Genomic DNA, 20676 nt, shown 5'->3' with positions numbered 1-20676 from the left:
CTTCCTTCTCTTTGATCCCAATGGCACACCTCTACCGCTCTCTGATCCAGATCCCCAGGCTCTTCCCACCTATCTCAATGTGATCTGGGTCGCAGGCTATCCCTGCCTGTCTCCGCTACGTTGGGCACCACCTTCACTGCTTCAAAACTTCAAATGTCCTCTGGCACAGCCATCACTGCTGTCACCGCTCATTACACTCAGTCTCATAAATTGAAGGTCCTAAGTTCAAGCCTCACATAGGGCACCAATTGTCACAGCGCTATCCAAACCAACAAGCTACAACACAATTTTTACTATCACATACCAGGTTAACCTCAATAAGTAGCTCCCACGTCTTGCCCTGGCACAGCCACCAGTTCCTCACAAGGTTTCAAAATTCATCTACTGTCCATGCTGTTTCTTCATCCTTTACAGGCCAGTCCACCATGCTTCTTGCCTCTGCTGCATCCAGAGTCTTTCTTCTCTGAGCTCCTCTTCCAGCCAGCCTCCTCTCATCTGGGCCCCCTTCTTCTCTCTGCTTCTTCCAGGGCCTCTCCTTATCTTGCTTACATCTGGGGGCACACTCTCTTTCCTCCCTCTGCTTCTTCCAGGTCTCTCTTCATCCAGTGCTCCTCTTCCATACCCCTTACAGCTATTTAACTACTTAGCAGGAACCAGCCATGGCTGCACATTATCCACATCAGCCAACCAACCACCCCTGAAGCAAACCCACAGTTGTATATTATCAATGTTAATTAACCTGCCTTCATTCCTCTATAATTCCTCTACAATTCCTCTACATTAGACCACATCTGGAATACTGCATCTAGTTTTGCCTCCTCCATTACAAGAAAAATGTTGATAAACTTGAGCAAGTTTAGCGAAGGGTCACCAAGATGGTCAGGATGCTTGAACACAGGTCCTATAAGGAGAGGCTGAGGGAACTGGGCCTAATTATCTCAGAGAACAGAAGACTTAAAGGGGACCTAGTTACAGCCTTCCAATAGCTAAGAGAAGCCTATAGAGAAGATAGAACGAGGCTCTTTACTGAGGTGTATGGTGGGAGAATGAGAGACAATAGTCATCAATGGAAACAGAGGAAGTTCTGTCCAGATATAAAGAGAAAAAAAATCTCTAAAAGGTTAATTAAGCACCAGAACAAGTTGCCCAAAGAGGTCATGGCATCACCATCCTTGGAAGCTTTCAAGATTGAGAGTCAGACTGGATGGAGGGGGGATTGTGACTAATACCAACAAAGAGGGAACAGAGGCTGAGTTTTTCACGTGCCTGACATTGTGTGTTCTAGTTTTAGAATCTGAAATCACAGAACTTTCAGAGGATAGAAAAGCCTCTTTTTTCCCTTACCCTCCACCATGATTTCTTTCCATGAACAGTCCATTATGTACTCCCTGCAGAGAAGGTGGCATCAGCTGATACTACACAAGGCTGAGTTTCACTCAGAGTAGAGAAGCAGAAGAAAGTATATGTGCTGCTTTCCATTAAATCAGTCTTTCAGTAGTGTCCAAGTGTTATAATCCATTCTCTGCAATGAGTGAAAAATCTCTGCTAGGGCAGTGTATCCCTTCATTTAAGGCCACCAAAGTATCTTGCAGGAGTCAGTTTTAACACAGGTGTAAAACACATAACCAAGCCTTTTGGTATGTTTTAAAACTGGTCATGGAACAATACACTGAGCTGCACTGCCAACTCTGTATAAAGTCAAGAACTAGTAAGAGCTACATCTCCATTGTATTGGAGGGGGAGAAAAAAAGGGAAGATGACCAGCATCCTTAAATTAAAAGTGGGGGAGGTAAATTTGGAGAAAAACTTATTTCTCTGCATTCAGCTCTTCAACTTAAATAGCCATTTTCTGCTCCTTTATATTAGGAAATAGTGTGTGCTTTAGTTTTTTAAAAAATCTGGTTGGAAGCAAAGACACTGTTTTGAAAATAATCCATGACTTTCATTTGCAAAATCAGTTTTAAACATTAAAATATTACCTCATTAAAAGAAGAAAGGTTAAGTTTTTTAGCAATGAACTTCTTTAGATGCAAGACTGTTGCTTGTGCTGAGCAGCGGATCCATTTTCGTTTCAATCCACGTAATTTGCTGCTGTTGCATTCCAAGCAGATGCTTACCTTCAGGAAAAAGCAAACACAGTCAGGGCTAGTTGACAGAATTTTCTGCATTCCCCATTGTGCATTTCAGATGCAGCATTTATTAGTCCAACAAAAAGGTGAAAATATAGAATACCAGTATTCTTTAAAGCAAAATGCATGCAGTATCATTAAAAAAAAAGGTTGTCTAGTATTTTGTCAGCTTACTGCTAAGCACCATTCAACTCAAAAGGGATCTGGACAAAATTTCAAGCCAGAATTTTAGGGCTGCCTTGTTCCAGAGCTTTATTCTAACTGCAGAGGTTACAACTAGTTCAGAAGAAACCTAGGTCAAGGCCAAAGAGAGATATCTAATATGAAAACCTGTCAGAACCCTGAGCTCATTCCCCTCCCCTCTGGGGGTTTGGTTACCTGAGCTCAGGGCCAATTTTGATAAGCAGCTATATGGCCATGAAACTATTGTTTGAGCTGTTAGAGAAAAAGGTTGAAGAATTTTCAGTGTGAGCTCACTCTGCTCCACTAAGCAGCATAATTTAAGCTGAAGTTCCCTCCCTTGGTTGGTCCTCCTGCATGAGCTACATTGCAGTCATGCCTGTGCCTGGCCTAGACTGACCCACAGATTAGACTTCCTGGCTTGACCTTGGACCTGCCTCATCACTATGGACTTGGCTTGGTGATCACTGGACTGTGTATGACCTTGGTTAACTGTCATCTGACTGACCAAACTTTGAGTTGCCAATTTTACTTTCTGACTTAACCTTGGACCTGCCTCATCACTAAAGATTACCTGATGATCACTGGACTGTGGCTGAAATTGGTCACTGTCACCAGAGCTGCTATGCTCTCCTTATTCAGGTATTGTGGGACTGCACTACTTGCTAGTGAGGTCAGTGCCCTGTCTGCCTTGCTGTCACTCTTGGCTCCTGGCTTGCCTGATGTCCTGGTTTCAGCTGGGATGGAGTTAACTTTCTTCTTAGTAGCTAGTACAGTGCTGTGTTTTGGCTATGATGTGAGAATAATGTTGATAACCACACTGATGTTTTTAGTTGTTGCTGGGTAATGTTTATACTAAGTCAAAGACTTTGGTTTCTTGGGCCCTGCCAGCCAGAGGGCTGGAGGGGCACAAGAGAGTGGGAAGGGACACAGCCAGGTCAGCTGACCTGAACCAGCCAAAGAGGTATTCCATACCATGGGACATCATGCTTGGTATATAAACTTGTGGGGGTGTTAACCGGGGCCTGAGGATTGTTGCTCAGGGACTGGCTGGGCATTGGTCAGCGGGTGGTGAGCAGTTATACTGTGCATCACTTGTTTCCTTTCTCCCTTTTCCTTTGGATTTTATCCTTTTCCCCACCTTTCCATTATAACTGTTGTCATTATTATTATTATTGTTGTTCTTACCTTTTTATTCTATTTAAATTATTAAATTGTTCTTATCTCAATCCTCCAGTTTTACATCCCTTTCCAATTGTCCTCCCCACCCCTCCAGGTGGAGGGGAGTGAGCAAGCGGCTGTGTGGTGCTTGGTTGCCGGCTGGGGTTAAACCACGACACCTGCCACTATGGAGCATTATCACTTTTTAATGACTGTTTCTAATCTAACCTCTGAATCCAGAAACATATTTTACTATTGAAGACATGATTTAAAATAATATTTTGAACTTTAAAATTTACTGATGCAGATGATATAGCAAATTTTTGAAATTCAAAAGATTATATGGGGGAAAATGGCCTTTTTATCTCTGTGCTTAAATTCCTTCTTCTTTCCTCAATCATCTATTTTCTTTATTTAGTGTAAGGTCTTTAGGATAAGTTTATTCTGTGCACTTAAATGATCTGGTACAAAATACAATCCATCTGAATACTACCATTACACTATCATTAAATGGAAAATTAATCCAAATTTAATTTACTTTGGACACAGTTAGCAAGGAAACATGAAGGTAGTGACTTGTGTATTCCAATAGCAACTTTCATACTCAAACAGGTTTTGTGTTTAAAACTCGACACTAATTACTAAGTACAAAAAGACTTTTCATTCTAATTATTGAAACATTCAGTCCTGATGCACCGGAGTGGCATGGGAGTAGACTCTCAGATAAAGGGCTGAAATGACTTGAAATCTAGTTGAGATGAAAGCCAACACAGAGTTTAGCCAATATTCAGGAAACTCAGAAATAGTTATAACTATCAAACCTTAATGAAATTCTCAAACCCAAATTTTTCCACAGCTATCTAAAAAAAAAATGAAGCTCAAGTTTACACAAAAGCCTGGGACAACACTGTATCTTGCCTCTGTCAGAGGGAAAAGTGTTTATCAAAGAAAAATAATCATTTAAAGATAAAGTGGAAATACAAAATAAAACTAAGAAATTACCTATATCAGAAGTAAGCCCACCTGTTCATCACTTCGATGATAGTCATTATCTTCTTCCTGTTTTTCTTCAGAAGTTTCTTTGTTTGAATTTTCATCTGGTTTAGTTTCACCTTTCAGAAGAAAGCAGAGCATTACAATGATTAAATTAGATATATCAGATGACAGGTAATCCTGAAACAAAGTCAAGACTATAAGAGCAGCTGTGGTTTTTTTGTTTGGGTTTACTTTTTAAGTAATTAGGCTTGTCAAAACATGATTAGCTTCTCTTCTAATCAGGAAAAAAGTTGGAAAGCAGCTTTATTCTTGGTAGCAGAAGTGTGGACATTAATCCAAAGCTTCCCAGAAAATCAGTTCAAGGCACCTTGCTACAAATTTTTTCAGGGCTCATTCGCTATTCTGTAAAACTGATATGCTCTCCTGAAAGTCACAAATTTGAGAATTCTTTTGCCCTCGGATAAATACACACACAGATACACACATTTTAAGTATAACCACAACATTTCTACCACAAAATTACACTTAACATCAGCAGTTTCTGAAGTTAATGCAATTCAGGACTAGGATAAAAAGTAACCTTTTCTTATCATAGAGTTCCCACATAGATACTACTGAAGATCTTCACCAGGAACAGCCAGATAAAAAAAGACATTCTATAAACAAGTGCAATGCAAAACAGTACTGCACTTAGATGGTGAGTTCAAAGTGGTGAGTTCTTTTATACAGTCCAATATATAAGCACAAGCAAGCCTTGTACAGTATTATACAAAATTATGAGTGCTAATAAATATTAGCTAGACACCTACCTATGACAGATCCTTTCAGCAGCTTAATGGCAGTCTGTGCCCCCCACCCCAAGACAGAATAAACATAAAACCATTTACCATTGCGATGTGAATCTAGATGTTGCTTTGCAGAGCATGTCTCCCCTTTGATGTCCCCTGGTACTTCCATTCCCAGTTTGTGATAGAATTCCCTCTGCTTTTTCATTTCCTCTATTTAAAATTGGAAATATTGGTTATGTAATAATATCCTAGCACAATATTTATCAAGGTATTCCAAACCCCTCCTCTGTTCTGTAAAAGAAGCTTGTCAGGCAGGAAGTAGTATTAGCACTTTTTGCTACTTCTCTATTTTTGCTGCCATAATCAAGTTACCCCAGATCTTATTCTTGAGAGGAAGAATACTACCAAGTCATTTGCAAAACGATTATTACACCATTCTGTTACTATGTATAAAATACATTTTAAATACTATACCATACTTTGTGGTTTTCCCTCTTCAATATTTCTGTCAAAATATTTGTTTTGAGTTTTTGTACATATTTCTGATTTCAATATCCTAGAAACAATTTTAAAATAATCTCTTTACCTAAACTTGCTCTGATAATGTCCTCACTTGACAACTACATTGGACTGAAATATTCTACTTAAATAAAAGTAGCAACACACCACTGAAAAATAATACTGAACAATTACTATAAAGCATTCCTTTAGTTCAACAGATTTATTATCGAAGTAGATTATAAGAACACAAATGCAAAGGTACTTGGGTCAGTACTGGGTCCAGTCTTGTTATACTTATTCATCAATGACCTGGATGAAGAGAGAGTGTGCGTTCAGCAAGTTTGCTGATGGTACAAAACTGGGAGGAGTGGCTGACACACCAGAAGGCTGCGCTGCCATTCGGCAAGACCTGGACAGGCTAGAGAGTTGGGCAGGGAGAAACCTAATGAAGTTCAACTAAGGCAAGTGTAAGGTCTTGCACCTAGGCAGAAATAACCCCACACACCAGTACAGGCTTGAGGTTGACCTGCTGGAAGGCAGCTCTGCAGAGAAGGACCTGGGAGTTCTGGTGGACAGCAAGTTGCCCATGAGCCAGCAGTGTGCTCTTGTGGTCAAGAAGGCCAATGGGATCCTGGGGTGCATTAGGAAGAACATGGCCAGCAGGTCGAGGGAGGTTATCTTCCCCCTCTACTCTGCCCTGGTGAGGCCGCATCTGGAGTGTTGTGTCTGTTTCTGGGCTCCCCAGTTCAAGAGAGATGGGGAACTACTGGAGGAGGGTCCAGCAGAGGGCTACAAAGATGATTAGGGGACTGGAACATCTCCCTTATGAGGAAAGGCTGAGAGAGCTGGGCCTGTTTAGCCTGGAGAAGGGAAGTCTGAGAGGGGATCTTATCAATGCATATAAGTATCTTAAGGGTGAGCGTCAAGAGGATGGGGCCAGACTCTTTTCTGTGGTGCCCAGGGGCAATGGGTACAAACTGCAACACAGGAAGTTCCATCTGAATATGAGGAAGAAGTTCTTTACCTTGAGGGTGACAGAGCACTGGTAGAGGCTGCCCAGAGAGACTGTGAAATCTCCTTCTCTGGAGACATTCAAAACCCACATGGGCATGATCCTATGCAACCTGTTCTAGGAGAATCTGCTTTAGCAGGGGGGTTGGACTAGATGATTACTAGAGGTCCCTTCCAACCCTTGACCATTCTGTGATTCTGTGATTCTCTGATTCTGTGAAAGGTACGTGCTAGCAAAGTATTTAAGTACATCTTAGGAGAAGAACAACTCAATGAAACTAAAGATTATGCTACATTAGTATTCTACCTCTGAGAACTCTGCAAAGCTGCAAAAAAGACATGTATATGTACACAGTTTATTAAATAAAAATGTATGCAAATTATAGAATGCCAACATGAAAAAGTTGTAGTGCTCTTTAGGTTTACATATAATGTTACTTTTCCCTGAGAGAACACCAGCGTTTTCATTTCTGAAGTTTTTTTCAGTAACACTGCTAGTACAAGTCTAAAATTAAAAAAAACACTGAAATATAGAGGAAAAGTAGTGCTAGAACTGGAACAAGTGAAGATGGTATTTTTCATCCCCCTATGAACATTTTCTTTACTTCCTCCTTTCATTAATGTAAGGGAGCTATGTGTAAATCTAACATTCAGTAAAAATAGGTCATACCAGAGAACTTACCTTCTTGGAGGCCTGGAACAAGTTTGTAAACAATATCTTGCATTGTTCTATCATGACTAGCAGGAAAAACAAGAAAAATTAAAGTTTTAAATTAGCCATCTTGATTCAAAACATTTCTTTTAAAGACAGTCAGTATTAAATAGACTCTACAAACCTCTAAAGTCTAGTAAGAAATAAAAATATTTATCTTGGATAACTGAAATATCAAACATGAGGTAACAGTAACAAGAAAGGAATGCAGATAAGGTTCAGGCTAAGACATGAACTGACAAAAGTTCATGCTAGTTCATGATGCTAGGAAGGATGCTAGGAAGGATGGTCTTTATGATGCAAAGGATGGCATCCTGTGAGAGATGCCATATACCTGCATATGTATCAGTAATATAACTCTCAAAATTCCTTGAAAATTTTGACAAAAGCATTTTTTTTATTTTCTGTTTCTAGACACTAGGCACTTTTCTGTTTCTAGAAACTAGGCTGTTTCTTATCCTTTTTAATTAATCTTTCATGTTGCTAGGTCGTTTTGTTAACCATACTGTGCTTTTTAAAAAACACGAGGAAAAAAATCCTATGGGGAAAAATGAAGAGAACAAAGAAGAGACTAAAGGAAAGAAAATTTGTATTTGCTCTTATAATCCAGCATTTTACCCAAGGGCAACATCATGTAGATCAGGATCCCATCTAGCTAAAAAGGGTGGTACAAAAACCCCAGATTCATCTAGCACATAAGGAAGGAAATGGTGGAGAAGCAGGACTGGTTAAGATTCTAAACACTGATTTTTTCAACCAAAGTTTAACTACAAGCTGCCATTTCCTGGATTACTGTAAAACAAGTCATTGCCTGAAAGGACCAGAACATTACCCTGACTTCCAAACTATAAATAAAATCCAATACAAGCTAAAATGTCAGCCTCAGTTGCTGCCAGGGCATTAACCCCAGAAGAGTTTACAATACAAACTCCAGCTCTGACTCTCAGTTTAGGATTTTAAATGTCATTTACAGATTGCAGGAACATCAAAACCATTTCAATCTAAATGAATGATTTTAGCTACCAGCATGAGAGCAGAGGTGAGAATTTAGCAAAATTCTTAATGATGAAACATGTTATGTGTTTGTTTTACCTGTTCCCCAGATGGATGGGGATGAATTAGATCACAGATTCTTGTAACTAAGGCATAATACAAAGTTCCTCCCTATTAATTCTCTATTGAAAAAAACAGAGACTTCCAAAAAGCAGGTTGGAAAAAGGCCATCTGTTTTGATCTTTAAGGGACAGTATTTTGCAACTAGCTCTGGAAGACAATTTTCTAGGAGAGCATCTTCATTTTTTGAAGCAGTAGAGCAAAGAATCTAGACTGAAGAAGGGGATCAAATTTTAAAAAAGACATAATACTGTGCATTCAGTGTCCACAAACAACTGCCAAATCCACTTCTAACTACTCAATTTGAGGCTATGCTCCCAGGCCTCTCTTAGCATTGAAAACAGGCTTCTGAACCAGTACATGGATGTATTCCTGTAGCTTTACAGAGGACAACCATGTTATCTTAAATGCCATTTGTGTCTTCTTGCCTACTGCAATGGATTTGTCATTACTGTTTTGTCATATTTCAAAATACACTCTAGTGCAGTCTCTACATCATTCTCAGAGGTATAAGAAAAACCTATCTTATTTCTGACTCCTGAAGGGGACTCAGTTTTGAGCAATTCAGAAAGGACATGCACAATTCTCAGTAAAAGTGGAGGAAGAATCAAATTCATTTTCTATAGCCGCTTCTTCAAAAGCTGCACTAGAACTGAGATGTGCACATTTGAAGTAGTGCCACAAATGAAAAGAAAATTTGCATGGAGGTAGACAAGAGTCTACACAACATGCAGCAGCTGTGGTAAACACACTGTCTCGATACATTTCTATCAATGAAAGTTGCTATGGTAGAAATCTGTAGTGCAGATCCAGCCAAGTCAGGTGGTATAAACATTTGACTGATACCTTTGAAATATTTCAAATGAGAGGAAACTGTTAAAGAAAAAGAAAGGTAATGTACAAATAAACAGAAAATATACACTGAAAAAGAAGGAAATTATGATACGGCACCCTGTTCATTTTAGGTCACACAGTAAGGGAGCCCTGTATGGAAATTGAAAGAAGTAGGTGCAAATCTTCCAGAGACTGTTCCATTTAAGATGTTGAAGCCACTGCTCTAAATTTTTTGCTACCAACTTTCTCATCCACACCTATGAACTAAACAGTTCTTTGAAAGACTAAATCAACAATAATGCTGTGTATTTGTAAAGTCTTTGAACACACCTTCTCAGTCACTGAAAACCACTGTCCAACTGCCAGTCATTTTTCTGAATATTTAATACAAGTGTAATTCATGTGGTTGTTCCATATGTGTAACCTCTATGATCCAGTCATACAAAACAGGAAGTGACTAAATCTTATTAAACTTCACTCAGGAATTAAACAATAAAGTCTATTCTGTTTGTCCAATTCAAGAGAAAAGGATTTGTTTCAAAGGAACTGCAAATTCACAGCAGAATTCAAAACCTTGCCTCTTTTATATAAATCTTCTATCTTCTAATCCAGCTCACTATATATATTTAAAATAATAATAAACAAATAAAAACACGTAGAGAAAAATTGTGCTGTATTTGAGAGGTTTGTACAGCCCAGAGAGTAATTAGTTGTGCTTTTCCTTTCGTACTGCACACTTACCCGATATACTGTAACGGATGGCTCTGGTGTATAACAATCCGACATGTTGGACAGGTGTTGTTTTCCTCCAAATACTTCACCAAGCAGCTTCGACAGACTAATAACAAGATCATTAAAAATTAAAAAGAAATAAAACAAGACGTAGTTTGAAGAAACTTATGAGGTCGCCAGGGGTATCTGAGTGGGTTTCTGACACCCTTGGGCTGTACCTGTGGAGGGACCAGCCAGCAGGCAACAGGTCTTGCGAGAGGGGTGGACAAGAGTTGGGCAGTTCTGGCAGTCTCCATGGCCATTTCAAACCCCAGGAAGCCACATCTAACTGGCCCCTAGGGAGCACTGGTGACCAAGGGTGTGACGTGAGCAGTTTTCATGAAAAGGGCAGCACACTGTCAATTGCTGGGCTGCTCCCCATTCTGCTCACCTGCAGGCTTAGGCTGCAACCCTGACGGTCACCCCAACTAACTGGTGGCTGTGCAAGCCTACCCAAAAGCTTGAGGTCTCTAAGAAACTAGAATTAGAAGGATGACATCTTTCAAAAGAATTACCATTCTATAAGTAAGTGGGCCATTTTTTTTCTGAGGACTATAAGGAGACTGTGACCTGCTGGAAGAAAATGTTGTCCACTCACCTCAACTTCTAACTTCAGCTAAGGCTGAAACACCGCACTGTACAGCCCTTCATAAATAGGACAGGAGAACTGGTGATCACCAAAATGGAGAAGACTGAGGTACTCAATTTTTTCCCCTCAGTTTCCAATGGTAACCTCTCTTCCAACATCTCTCAAGCTTCTGAACCTCAAATCAGGGACTGGGGGAATGAAATCCTTCCATTTTTAGGAGAAGATCCGGCTCAAGATCACCTGAGGAACCTAAACATACACAAGTCCATGGGACCCAGCAAAATGCACCCCAGGGTCCTGAGGGTATTGTCTGATGTATTCACCAAGCCAACCTCCATCATATTCCAGAAGTCATGGCAGTCGAGTGAAGTCCCCAGTGACTGAAGAAAGGGAAACATCATACTCATTTTTAAAAAGGGTAAAAAGGAGGACCCTGGGAACTACCAACCAGTCAGCCTCACCTCTGTGCCCGTAAGATCACTGAACACATCCTCCTGGAAGACATGCTGAACCATATGGAAGGCAGGGAGGTTGTTACAGACAGCCAAGAAGGCTTCACCAAGGGTAAATCATGCCTGACTAATTTAGTGGCCTTCTCTGATGAAGAGACTGCATCAGTGGACAAAGGAAGAGCAACAGATATCATCTACCTGGACTTCTGCAATGCCTTTGATGCAGTCCCCCCCCACATTCTTGCCTCAAAATTAGAGAGAAATGGGTTTGATAGATGGACTGCTAGGTGGAAAAGGAATTGGCTTGATGGCCATGCCCAAAGAGTTCTAGTCAACAGCTTGATGTCCAAGTGGAAACCAGGAACGAGTGGTATCCCTCAAGGGTCCATACTGGGACCAAAACTAATTAATATCTTCATCAATGACACAGTCAGTGGGATTGAGTGCACCCTCAGCAAGTCTGCGGACACCACCAAGCTGAGTGATGCAGTTGATTCACTAGAGGGAAGGGATGTCATCCAGAGGGAACTCAACAGGCTTGAAGAGCAGGCCCCTGCAGTGCAGACCTCACAGAGTTCAACAAGGCCAAGTGCAGGGCCCTGCACTGGGGTTGGGGCAATCCCCAATACCACTACAGACTGGGGGCTGAATGGATTGAGAGCAGCCCTGCAGAGAAGGACTTGAGGATATACCAGTGGATGAAAAATTAGACATGAGCCGGCAACGTGTGCTTGCAGCCCAGAAAGCCAACCGTATCCTGAGCTTCATCAAAAGAAGTGTGGCTAGCAGGTCGAGGGAGGTGATTCTCCCCCTCTACTCTGCTCTTGTGAGACCACACCTGGAGTACTGTGTTCAGCTCTGTGGCCCCCAACATAAGAAAGACATGGACCTGTCGGAGCAAGTCCAGAGGAGGCCCACAAAGATGATCAGAGGGCTGGAACACCTCTCCTATGTAAGACAGGCTGAGAGAGTTGGGGTTGTTGAGCCTGGAGAAAAGACCATTTTTCCTGACCCATCTCAATTCAGAGAAGTGATGCATTGTAGCTATGGTAAGAAAATTATATCTAGTTGGAATCTTCCTAACAAAACATGTTTAAATTTGGAACACAGTCTTATTCCCAAAGTTACTAGAACAGGATTTTAAATATGTCCGTAGCATATTTACTTATACTGTTCAGTTTTCACAAAGGATTTTGTGGACACCGCATGCCATTAAGATACCTAGCCAATCTGCTGTTTATCATGGATGCATGTAGAAGAAAAATGTGTTATGATAATAAACCTTTGGGAAAAGAGTAATTTCTTTTTCCTCAAGTCAGATGCTTTGAATCATTTTATTCAAATGCAATTTAACTTTTCACTTTCACAAAATACCTGACAATTAGACTTCAATAAGAAAATTAAATGAGAGAAATTATTTAGTATACAGATAAAAACTGTTAAAATGGATACTACAGAGCAGCATTCTTTTGGAACTGTTTCTAAGTCTATACACAACCATATATTTGATTCAAAGAAAAACAATTCCCTCATTTTAACCAGTACTACTGTTTTTTCACTAATAATAATACATTACAGTATTAAGTGTTTTCTAAATGTACTCCAGCTCAAACTTCAGAAATTAAAAAAGCTCAAGTTACATAAATTATAGTTTTTGTTATTATTATTTTAAAAGGTTAAACATCTTTTCCTTAAAAAGTGATTCCTTTAATTTAGGCAGCCTTACAACAGCCCTTATGTATAAGGCAAGAGAACTGTATCTATAGTGCCATCTACCTCTCAGACATGATGGCATGTTTGAATAAACACGAGTTAAAGCCAAAAAAAGTCATACATTTGCTTTGCTTATATTTTTTATTTACGTATTTAAGATTAAATTACTGTTGCTGGTAGAGGTTACTATTGGACTGGTCCTAGTAATTTTGCCCACTAAGCCCAGATCTTGCATTACAGTCTGCTCCAGTGGTATATACTAGCAGATCCAGTTGAAAGGGTGAGGCTGTAACCTTTTTGAACCAAGTAAACAAAAGAACCAAACCCATCTTCTAAAACCACTAACTTCTCACTTGCCATCAGTGATCCTCTAGGTTTGAATAAGGAGATACAAATCCCTCCTAAACTAAACTCAGCACAGATAAGGTCAGTTTGTCACAGACAAACTAAAAAGGTACAAATGAAGAAACAAAGTAAGAAAACTCACTTTCCTTATAACTGTTCTTTAAAAAGCTGCTCCCCACCCTTCTACCCATAATATGAGGCTATGTCTCCCCTCAGAATTAATACCATAAATCTAAGGATGAAATCAAAAGCAACAAATCTTTCTGAAAACATAAATTTATAATAAGGGACATTCCATAAGATACCCCATATGTTTGCTCTAAAAATGCATTCCTGAGAAATGTCATGGCCTATGTGAAGTGAGCACACTTGCTTGCAGTGCATATTTCAGAGCTGCAAATAAATCAATACACTTTAGAAGAATGAAAAGGTGACCCTCTAGTAAGACTAATTTTAATAGTTAACGGCAGTATTACAGAATTTGGAACAAAACAAAGCAAAAGCCTAGATTAGGGTTCTAAATGCTTTACTCAGAACACCAGGAAACTTGAGATTTGGAGCACATGGAGAAGGGGCTCAAGAATGAGCTAAAAAAGGAATGGAAAGAAAAGAAAATACATTAAAGCTGATGAACAGCATCTAGAAATCAGATATAGTAGAAAAAATTATCTCTGGCAAATCTGAAACATCATATCATCTCTGTAAATAATGCCATATTTCTTCTAATATTCAGCAGAAAAAATACATTCCTAAACATATGCATTACCATTTACTATATATGGTTTCAAGTTTGTTCTCCGTATTTGTCTCACAAAATATATTTTTGTTGAAAAATTAAGTGCATAGCTAAGTTTACTTTATTCTGGCTGATAGAGTAAAACTTTAAACTTCAACTAAAACTGTTAAAACATCTAGCACATCAAGTAAAAAAACAATTAGCTTACTCACAGCATTATATTCCTACTTACAAGTATGTAAGCATTCTGTTACAGTGGTGGCATCAATCAGGTATCCATTGCATAAATGACAGGTTATATGGACATTAATGTCCCAAAGCTTAATCTTTCTAGTCATCATCTTTGGTATCTGTAAAAAAAAACCAAAAACACCCACACATTACATAGCAACTCAGATGTACTGATGAGGTAAAAGTAGTTTTGGAATAAATGAGTAACTATAATTCACCTTAAAGATATGCTTATGTAGATAGCTTCAGGCTCTTGTATACTTATGCATATATTTTGAGTACTAAACTTTTAAAAGATTATAAAAATGAATGGTGAAATAATTGAAATCTGCACTAACTGCCAAACTCCCATCCAGCTGCTTGCTGACTCCCCTTCCTCAGCAGAACAGGGAGAGAAAGTAGGAAGAACAGGAATGAGAAAGCTTGTAGTTCAAGGTAAAAACAGGTCACAGGCAAAAGAGACTCAACTTGGGGAAAATTAACTTAATTTCTTGCCAAATAAAATAAAAATATAATTGCTAAATCAGGTAGTGGGAAACAAAAAGACAAACATTAAACCAACACCTTTCCTCCCCCCATTTCCCATGCCCAACTTCACTCCAGACTCCTCCACAGCACACCACCCCCACCCCCCACCCCACCCCCCCAGAGCTACACAGGGGGGTAGGGGTGGGAAGCTACAGTCAGTGCATAATGGTTTCCCTCTACTACTTCTTCCTTCTCACACTTTTCTTCTGCCCTATTGTGGGTTCTGTATGGGCAGCAGTTTCTTTAGGAAAATCCATCTATTCTGGCATGGATCCTCCACAGGCTGCAAGGAATATCTGCTTCAGCACTATGGAGCACCTCCTCCTCCTCTCTCTGACCTTGGTGCTGATTGTTTTTTCTCACTCTTTTTGTTCCCTCCTCCTCTCAGTCCAGTGTTTTCTACCCTTTCTTAAATATGTTTCCACAGAGGTGCCATAAACATTGCTGATAGGCTCAGATTTGGATTGTGGTGGGTCCACTGCCAAGCCAGCTATGTCCAGCACAGGGCAGTCCCTGACCTCTTCCCACAGAGGCCACAACCCTGAAGCCTGCCCCCCCCTCTTGCCACGTACATCCAATATACCAAGGGACCCAGATTTAAGACTGTCCTGGTTTAACCCCAGCCGGTGACTAAGCATCATGTGGCCGATCACTCACTCCCCCCACAGTGGGATGGGGGAAGAGGATCAGAAGAGTAAAAGTGATAAAACTCAAGGGTTGAGATACAGACAGTTTAATAGGAAAAGCAAAAGCCACACATGCAAGCAAAGCAAAGAATTCATTTGCTACTTCCCATCAGCAGGCAGGTGTTCAGCCATCCCCAGGAAAGCAGGGCTCCGTCACATGTAACAGTTACTTGGGAAGACAAACACCATAATGCCAAATGTCCCTCTCCTTCCTTCTGTTATAAATTGAGTCAATTTTTAGTTTTATATGATTTAATAAAAGGCAAGTTAACAGCACTGGGTGCACGGGGAGTCAGGGCTCCTCTAACACGCACACCTGTTACATGGGGCTGCTGGTTTTTATGTTCCTAAGCTAATACATATTCATCACTACTTCTAAGAAAGGCAAGGTTATTACAATTAGTTTCTTGGGCTGAAGGCTCTCAGTCTTCCTCCCAGGCTTTGTCCTCCAGTCCTCCCTCAGTTTCCTTTTCTTCCTTATTTGGTAATCTCTTGGCTGGATGTCAGAGACTTGTGTAGCATCCCCTGCAATAGTTAGCAGTCATTTTGAAACTCCTTTGTTCTCCTGTCCCCTAGATCCAGGTCCCAATATTTACCTATTAACCCCTCTATTGACACAAATTGCTGGACCATTTCTTACACTTCTTCCCCTAGTTTATATACCAAGCATTATGTCATATGGTATGGAATATCCCTTTGGCTAGTTTGGGTCACCTGTCCTGGCTGTGTCCCCTCACAATTTCCCATGCACCTCCAGCCTTCTCACTGGCAGGCCCCAAGAAACTGACAAGTCCTTGACTTAGTATAAACATTACCCAGCGACAACCAAAAACATCAGTGTCCTATCAACACTGATCTCACACCAAATCCAAAACACAGCACTGCATGAGCTACTAAAAAGAAAATTAACTCTATCCCAGCTGAAACCAGGACAAAGACCAAATCCTATTTTAGTCATCTAAGTAATTTCAGTCAAGCTAATAATTAAGACAGAATGAGGAGAGATTAACTTCCTGTAATTGGCAAAGTGCAAAATCAAAAAGAATAGGTTTCATTTGACAAATTTGGGTTAACCACTCTAAGTGTCAGCCTCACATCTGCTTATGGTTAGAGCACGATTTTGAATCCGTATCTGAAAAAGGGAGCTGAAAAGTAAAATAAGCTAGTTTTCTTAAACATTAAAAATCAAATTAAAGAAAACATGACAAACTAAACTTCTTGTCCCATCAGTAGAGCTACACCCTGTTGTACTAAGAAATGTGAAATACAAAGCTTCTTCTCACTCTTCCCAAATTTAAGGATGCTACAATCACCATTAAAAGGAAGGCATTCAGAATTTAAAAATTAAATTGCCTTTTTTTGTTTTGCAATATTGCCCATCACTGGTAAATAGAAACAGACTACGAAACGTATGCTTTAAATAACAAATATACTGCTATGTCTTAAATATATATTATTTTTCTGCCTATGGAATCTCAAAAAGAAGAGTAACAAAAGTTTAAAAAAATTTTAAAAGTCACTTCAAACTGTGCTGGGAAACCATGTAACCTTTAACTCTCAAACATCTAATTAATTATACACCCAAGGATTAAGATTCAAGCTTCTGAAACTTTCCCTCTCCCTAATTGCAATTGTATACTTTATGTCCTGTTTATCCTCAGAATATATGCAACATTTCTCATTCCTATTTCTTTAAAATACAAGACAGGATAAAACACCCAGGAAGCAGATACATTCTGATCCTCCCCAAAACTGATATGTGGGCAGTTTTAAATATGATAAAGAAACTGTCTGCTTATACATATATTGAAATAAAAATTGCACTGGTAGCATAAGATGACAACATTAGATTTAAATAAAACAGGAGATTAAACTGGTTTACAGTGTTACATTTGGTTCCCACACTGCAGATTACCAGATTACACTCTGTTACTAGGTAACCTTGCTCTCCAGTAAACTGACTGAGTTCACACTGGAGTTCCAGCCTGTCCAGTACAGCAGCACAGAAACAGCAGCCATGCCCTGGCCATCTACCAGCCCAGGTGCATCACCATTGCTCTTACCAAAATATTCCCGGGCAGAGCACAGCAAGATGATAAGCAGTACAGCAAGCAGCAAAAGCAAGAAGCAGCCACTAACGTGTACTAGACTAATATAGTGAGGCAAGAAAGCACCATGGTAAGCACAGAAACCTGCCCTTTAATAGCTAAACAGCAATAACAGCTACAAATTTGATCTAGCACACTCCAATCAAATCTGTTATCTCAAACCCTTCACGCTCCACATTGGGCACCAAAAAGGATGGGCAAGAGGTTGGGAGGGGACATAGTCAAGACAGATGACCCAACTGAACATATTCCATTTCATATGACATCATGCTCAGCAATAAGTGCTTGGGGAAAGGAGAAGGTATTTGGGACATTCGTGGTTATGGCATTTGTCTCCTCAAGCAACATTATATGTGCTGAGGCCCTGTTTCCCAGGAAGTGGTTAAGCATCTGCCTGCTGATGGGAAGTAGTGAATTAATTCCTCTTTTTGCTTTGCTTGCACACACAGCTTTGGCTTTTCTTATTAAACTATTATCTTGATCCCTCTATTTTCTCCCCATTCTGTAGAAGAGGGGAGCAAGCAAGAGGTTGAGTGGGTGTTGACCAGGGTAAACCCACCACAATAATACATTTATGAAAGTTAAACTGATTATTCAAGATACAAAGCTACAGTACTTAGGAAGAAATTCCCCCTGTGAGTAGATGCTTAACACAGGGTTTCTTGCACATTCCTGTATGGCATCTGTTAACATCTATCACCTCAGACGGCATACTGGGTTAGTTGAACCACAGGTCTGTTCTGGTGAGAAAGTACCAGCACTCTATGACCTACCAACCAACAAATGTTCGTCATTTACATCATAAAAAATAAAACATTTTATAAAAGCATCACAAATTTATTTTTCCTGTAACCATATACACACTCAGAAGTACTATGTTGTAGGGGAAAAGCTTGTGAATTTGCTTCTAATCTTTTAATTAGACGCAAACAGAGCAAATACAAGAATTGCAAAGCTATTAGTGTTGGAACTATTTTGACACATCATCATAAAGGCATTCCAAAAATAACCCCCAAAACTCTAGTGTTAAGCAATCTTAATTTCAATTACACTATTAATATACTCCCAGAATTGTGCTGATGTTTGCTGAAAGTTATTTCCATTACCAATAGTGAATTCAACATTTATTGAAGTCTAAGTTTTTACATTTGTCTAAATAGTTTATGAATTCTATGTGAAATATTATTAGTTTTGTGATTATCAGTCAACTAAAAATAGTTAATCCTTCTTGAACTGATGGGTTCCTATAAAAGCATCAAGATTTATGTTCAGACATTTCCAATAGTCTTTAAAATGTTTCAGCATCTGTCTTTAGCATTTAGCTAACAGTCTCAAAGGCCTAAATTAACCCAGCATTCACATCTATCACAAAGAGTGGAATAAAAGTAGACTTCAAGCACCTCAGAGATCTGCTTGCAAGAGTCCCATGGAATATCGCCCTAGAGATAAGAGGGGTCCAGGAGAGTTGGTTTGTATTCAAGGATCACATTCTCCAAATTCAAGAAAGGTCCATTCCAACAAGTAGGAAAGCAAGGAAAGGTAGCAGGAGGCCTGCATGGATGAGCAAGGAGCTCCTGATTGAACTCACACATAAAAAGGAAGTGTACAAAAGGTAGAAGCAGGGGCAGGGTACTAATCCTGAATGTAGGGTGCAAGCAGACTTTGTTACAGTAACCCAGGATAGTTCACCTTCCCCATCTGAGTATGTAGAATCCCAACCACATCTTATCTCATTACCACAATAACTTTTGATAGTTTGCTTCCCCCTCATTTGCATATACCCTTTCACAGTCACCAATGTGAAGACCAGCTGTGGATCTCAGAATGCAGACAACAGCACCTGCATTACATCAACAAGTTTGCTAATGAGCAAAACAGGACATTGCATATGTATCATATGTTAATCAGCACAAGTTTTATTATCCACCCCTGTGGTGCTTTCTCTTGAGCTTCACTCCAGAGCAGTGTTCCACTGTGTTGGGTCCCTATTTGATTAGTGTTGATGTCCTGAGGCTTCCACCGTGGTAACACTATGCTTTCATTAAAGCCAAAGTTTTTACTTGCTGTGTGTTGTGCTGCAGGAGCGGGCTGGAAACTAGGACCATGCGTGGCAATCAGCTGAGGGGAATGTGCTCGAGCTTGTCTAGACAACAATTAACATGATGAGACATGTTTACAGAGCACAGGGGAGTGGGAGACGGATGGCGCCAAGGATGGCGCCAAGGAAAGGTAACACCTTGCTGTTAATTGATGGCAAATAACCACCAATCAGGGATTGCCTAGTATGCAATGCTTAGCTTCAAGAACCAATTAGTTTAAAACGCGCAGCTTCTGAAAGTGTATAGAAACTTGCGCTTCTGTACAATAAATCGACATTTGCTTGCATCAAGCTGCGTCCCGTCTCTTCATTCGCCGCAAATTGGTGACCCCGACGTGATGCGTTTAAGGATCTGACGTGAAGGGCTCTCGAATCGCCTATCTGAGCGACATGCAGCGAGTCCCACAGAACTTTGAATGATCTGCTGAAAGGAAGCAGGAGCCGGCCTGAAATCCCTCCGGAGTTGAGAGGTGAGCTGTGGGAAATCCGTAACGGGGAATCAGGCTTCGTCCCCAGAAAGAGACGTATATTGTAAGAAACTATGGACTAGGGTATTGTTTATTAAGATTTATGTTAAGCCCAATGTAAAGATTAGGCAACAAAAGATAAGATAACCGCCAGGTGTCCAGGATGCCGCTTGTGAAAGATAAGATAACCGCCAGGTGTCCAGGATGCCGCTTGTGCATATGAATGAAGGGTCAACACCTCCACTACTTCATGAACAGGAAAGTAAAAAAAAGGTATAAAAAGGGACTGTTTGAACTGCTCAGGACGGCAGTTGGCGGAGCGCAGACTCCCCTGTCGTCCAGCGCTGGTTTTGCTCATATTCTACTTGCTATAATTAATAAAAAATTTAATTGGATTATGATCTATTGTGGTCTCAATTTATAACAATTCTGGTGCTGTGACTTGGATAAGGAACGGTGGTGGGCTTTGGTCCTCCGGGGAGGCGCCCCGCGACATTTCGCGGCCCCGCGACCAACAGCTTACTCCA

At 40.1% G+C, this 20676-nt stretch overlaps 1 protein-coding gene across 4 annotated transcripts in view; it reads right to left on the bottom strand.

Moving 5' to 3' along the window:
- LOC119140878 (polycomb group RING finger protein 3-like) overlaps nt 1-20676 on the bottom strand; it is a 119822-nt gene that overhangs the window by 20053 nt on the left and 79093 nt on the right. For 2 of the 4 annotated variants that reach the window (XM_037372532.1, XM_037372533.1), the window contains exons 3-9: nt 15874-16001; nt 14264-14381; nt 10167-10263; nt 7449-7504; nt 5354-5464; nt 4494-4582; nt 1980-2117 (exon numbers count right to left, since the gene is read on the bottom strand). In XM_037372532.1, coding sequence (XP_037228429.1) covers nt 1980-2117; nt 4494-4582; nt 5354-5464; nt 7449-7504; nt 10167-10263; nt 14264-14372 — 600 coding nt within the window. In that variant the 5' untranslated portion in view covers nt 14373-14381; nt 15874-16001. The remainder of the gene's footprint in view (nt 1-1979; nt 2118-4493; nt 4583-5353; nt 5465-7448; nt 7505-10166; nt 10264-14263; nt 14382-15873; nt 16002-20676) is intronic. The other 2 variants (XM_037372530.1, XM_037372531.1) reach the window with 1 other exon arrangement.

Source organism: Falco rusticolus, chromosome W (genome assembly GCF_015220075.1).
Source record: "Falco rusticolus isolate bFalRus1 chromosome W, bFalRus1.pri, whole genome shotgun sequence".
Taxonomy (NCBI): Eukaryota; Metazoa; Chordata; class Aves; order Falconiformes; family Falconidae; genus Falco; species Falco rusticolus.
Note: the sequence above shows the minus strand (reverse complement) of the source record. Positions and strands in the feature narration are given on the sequence as shown.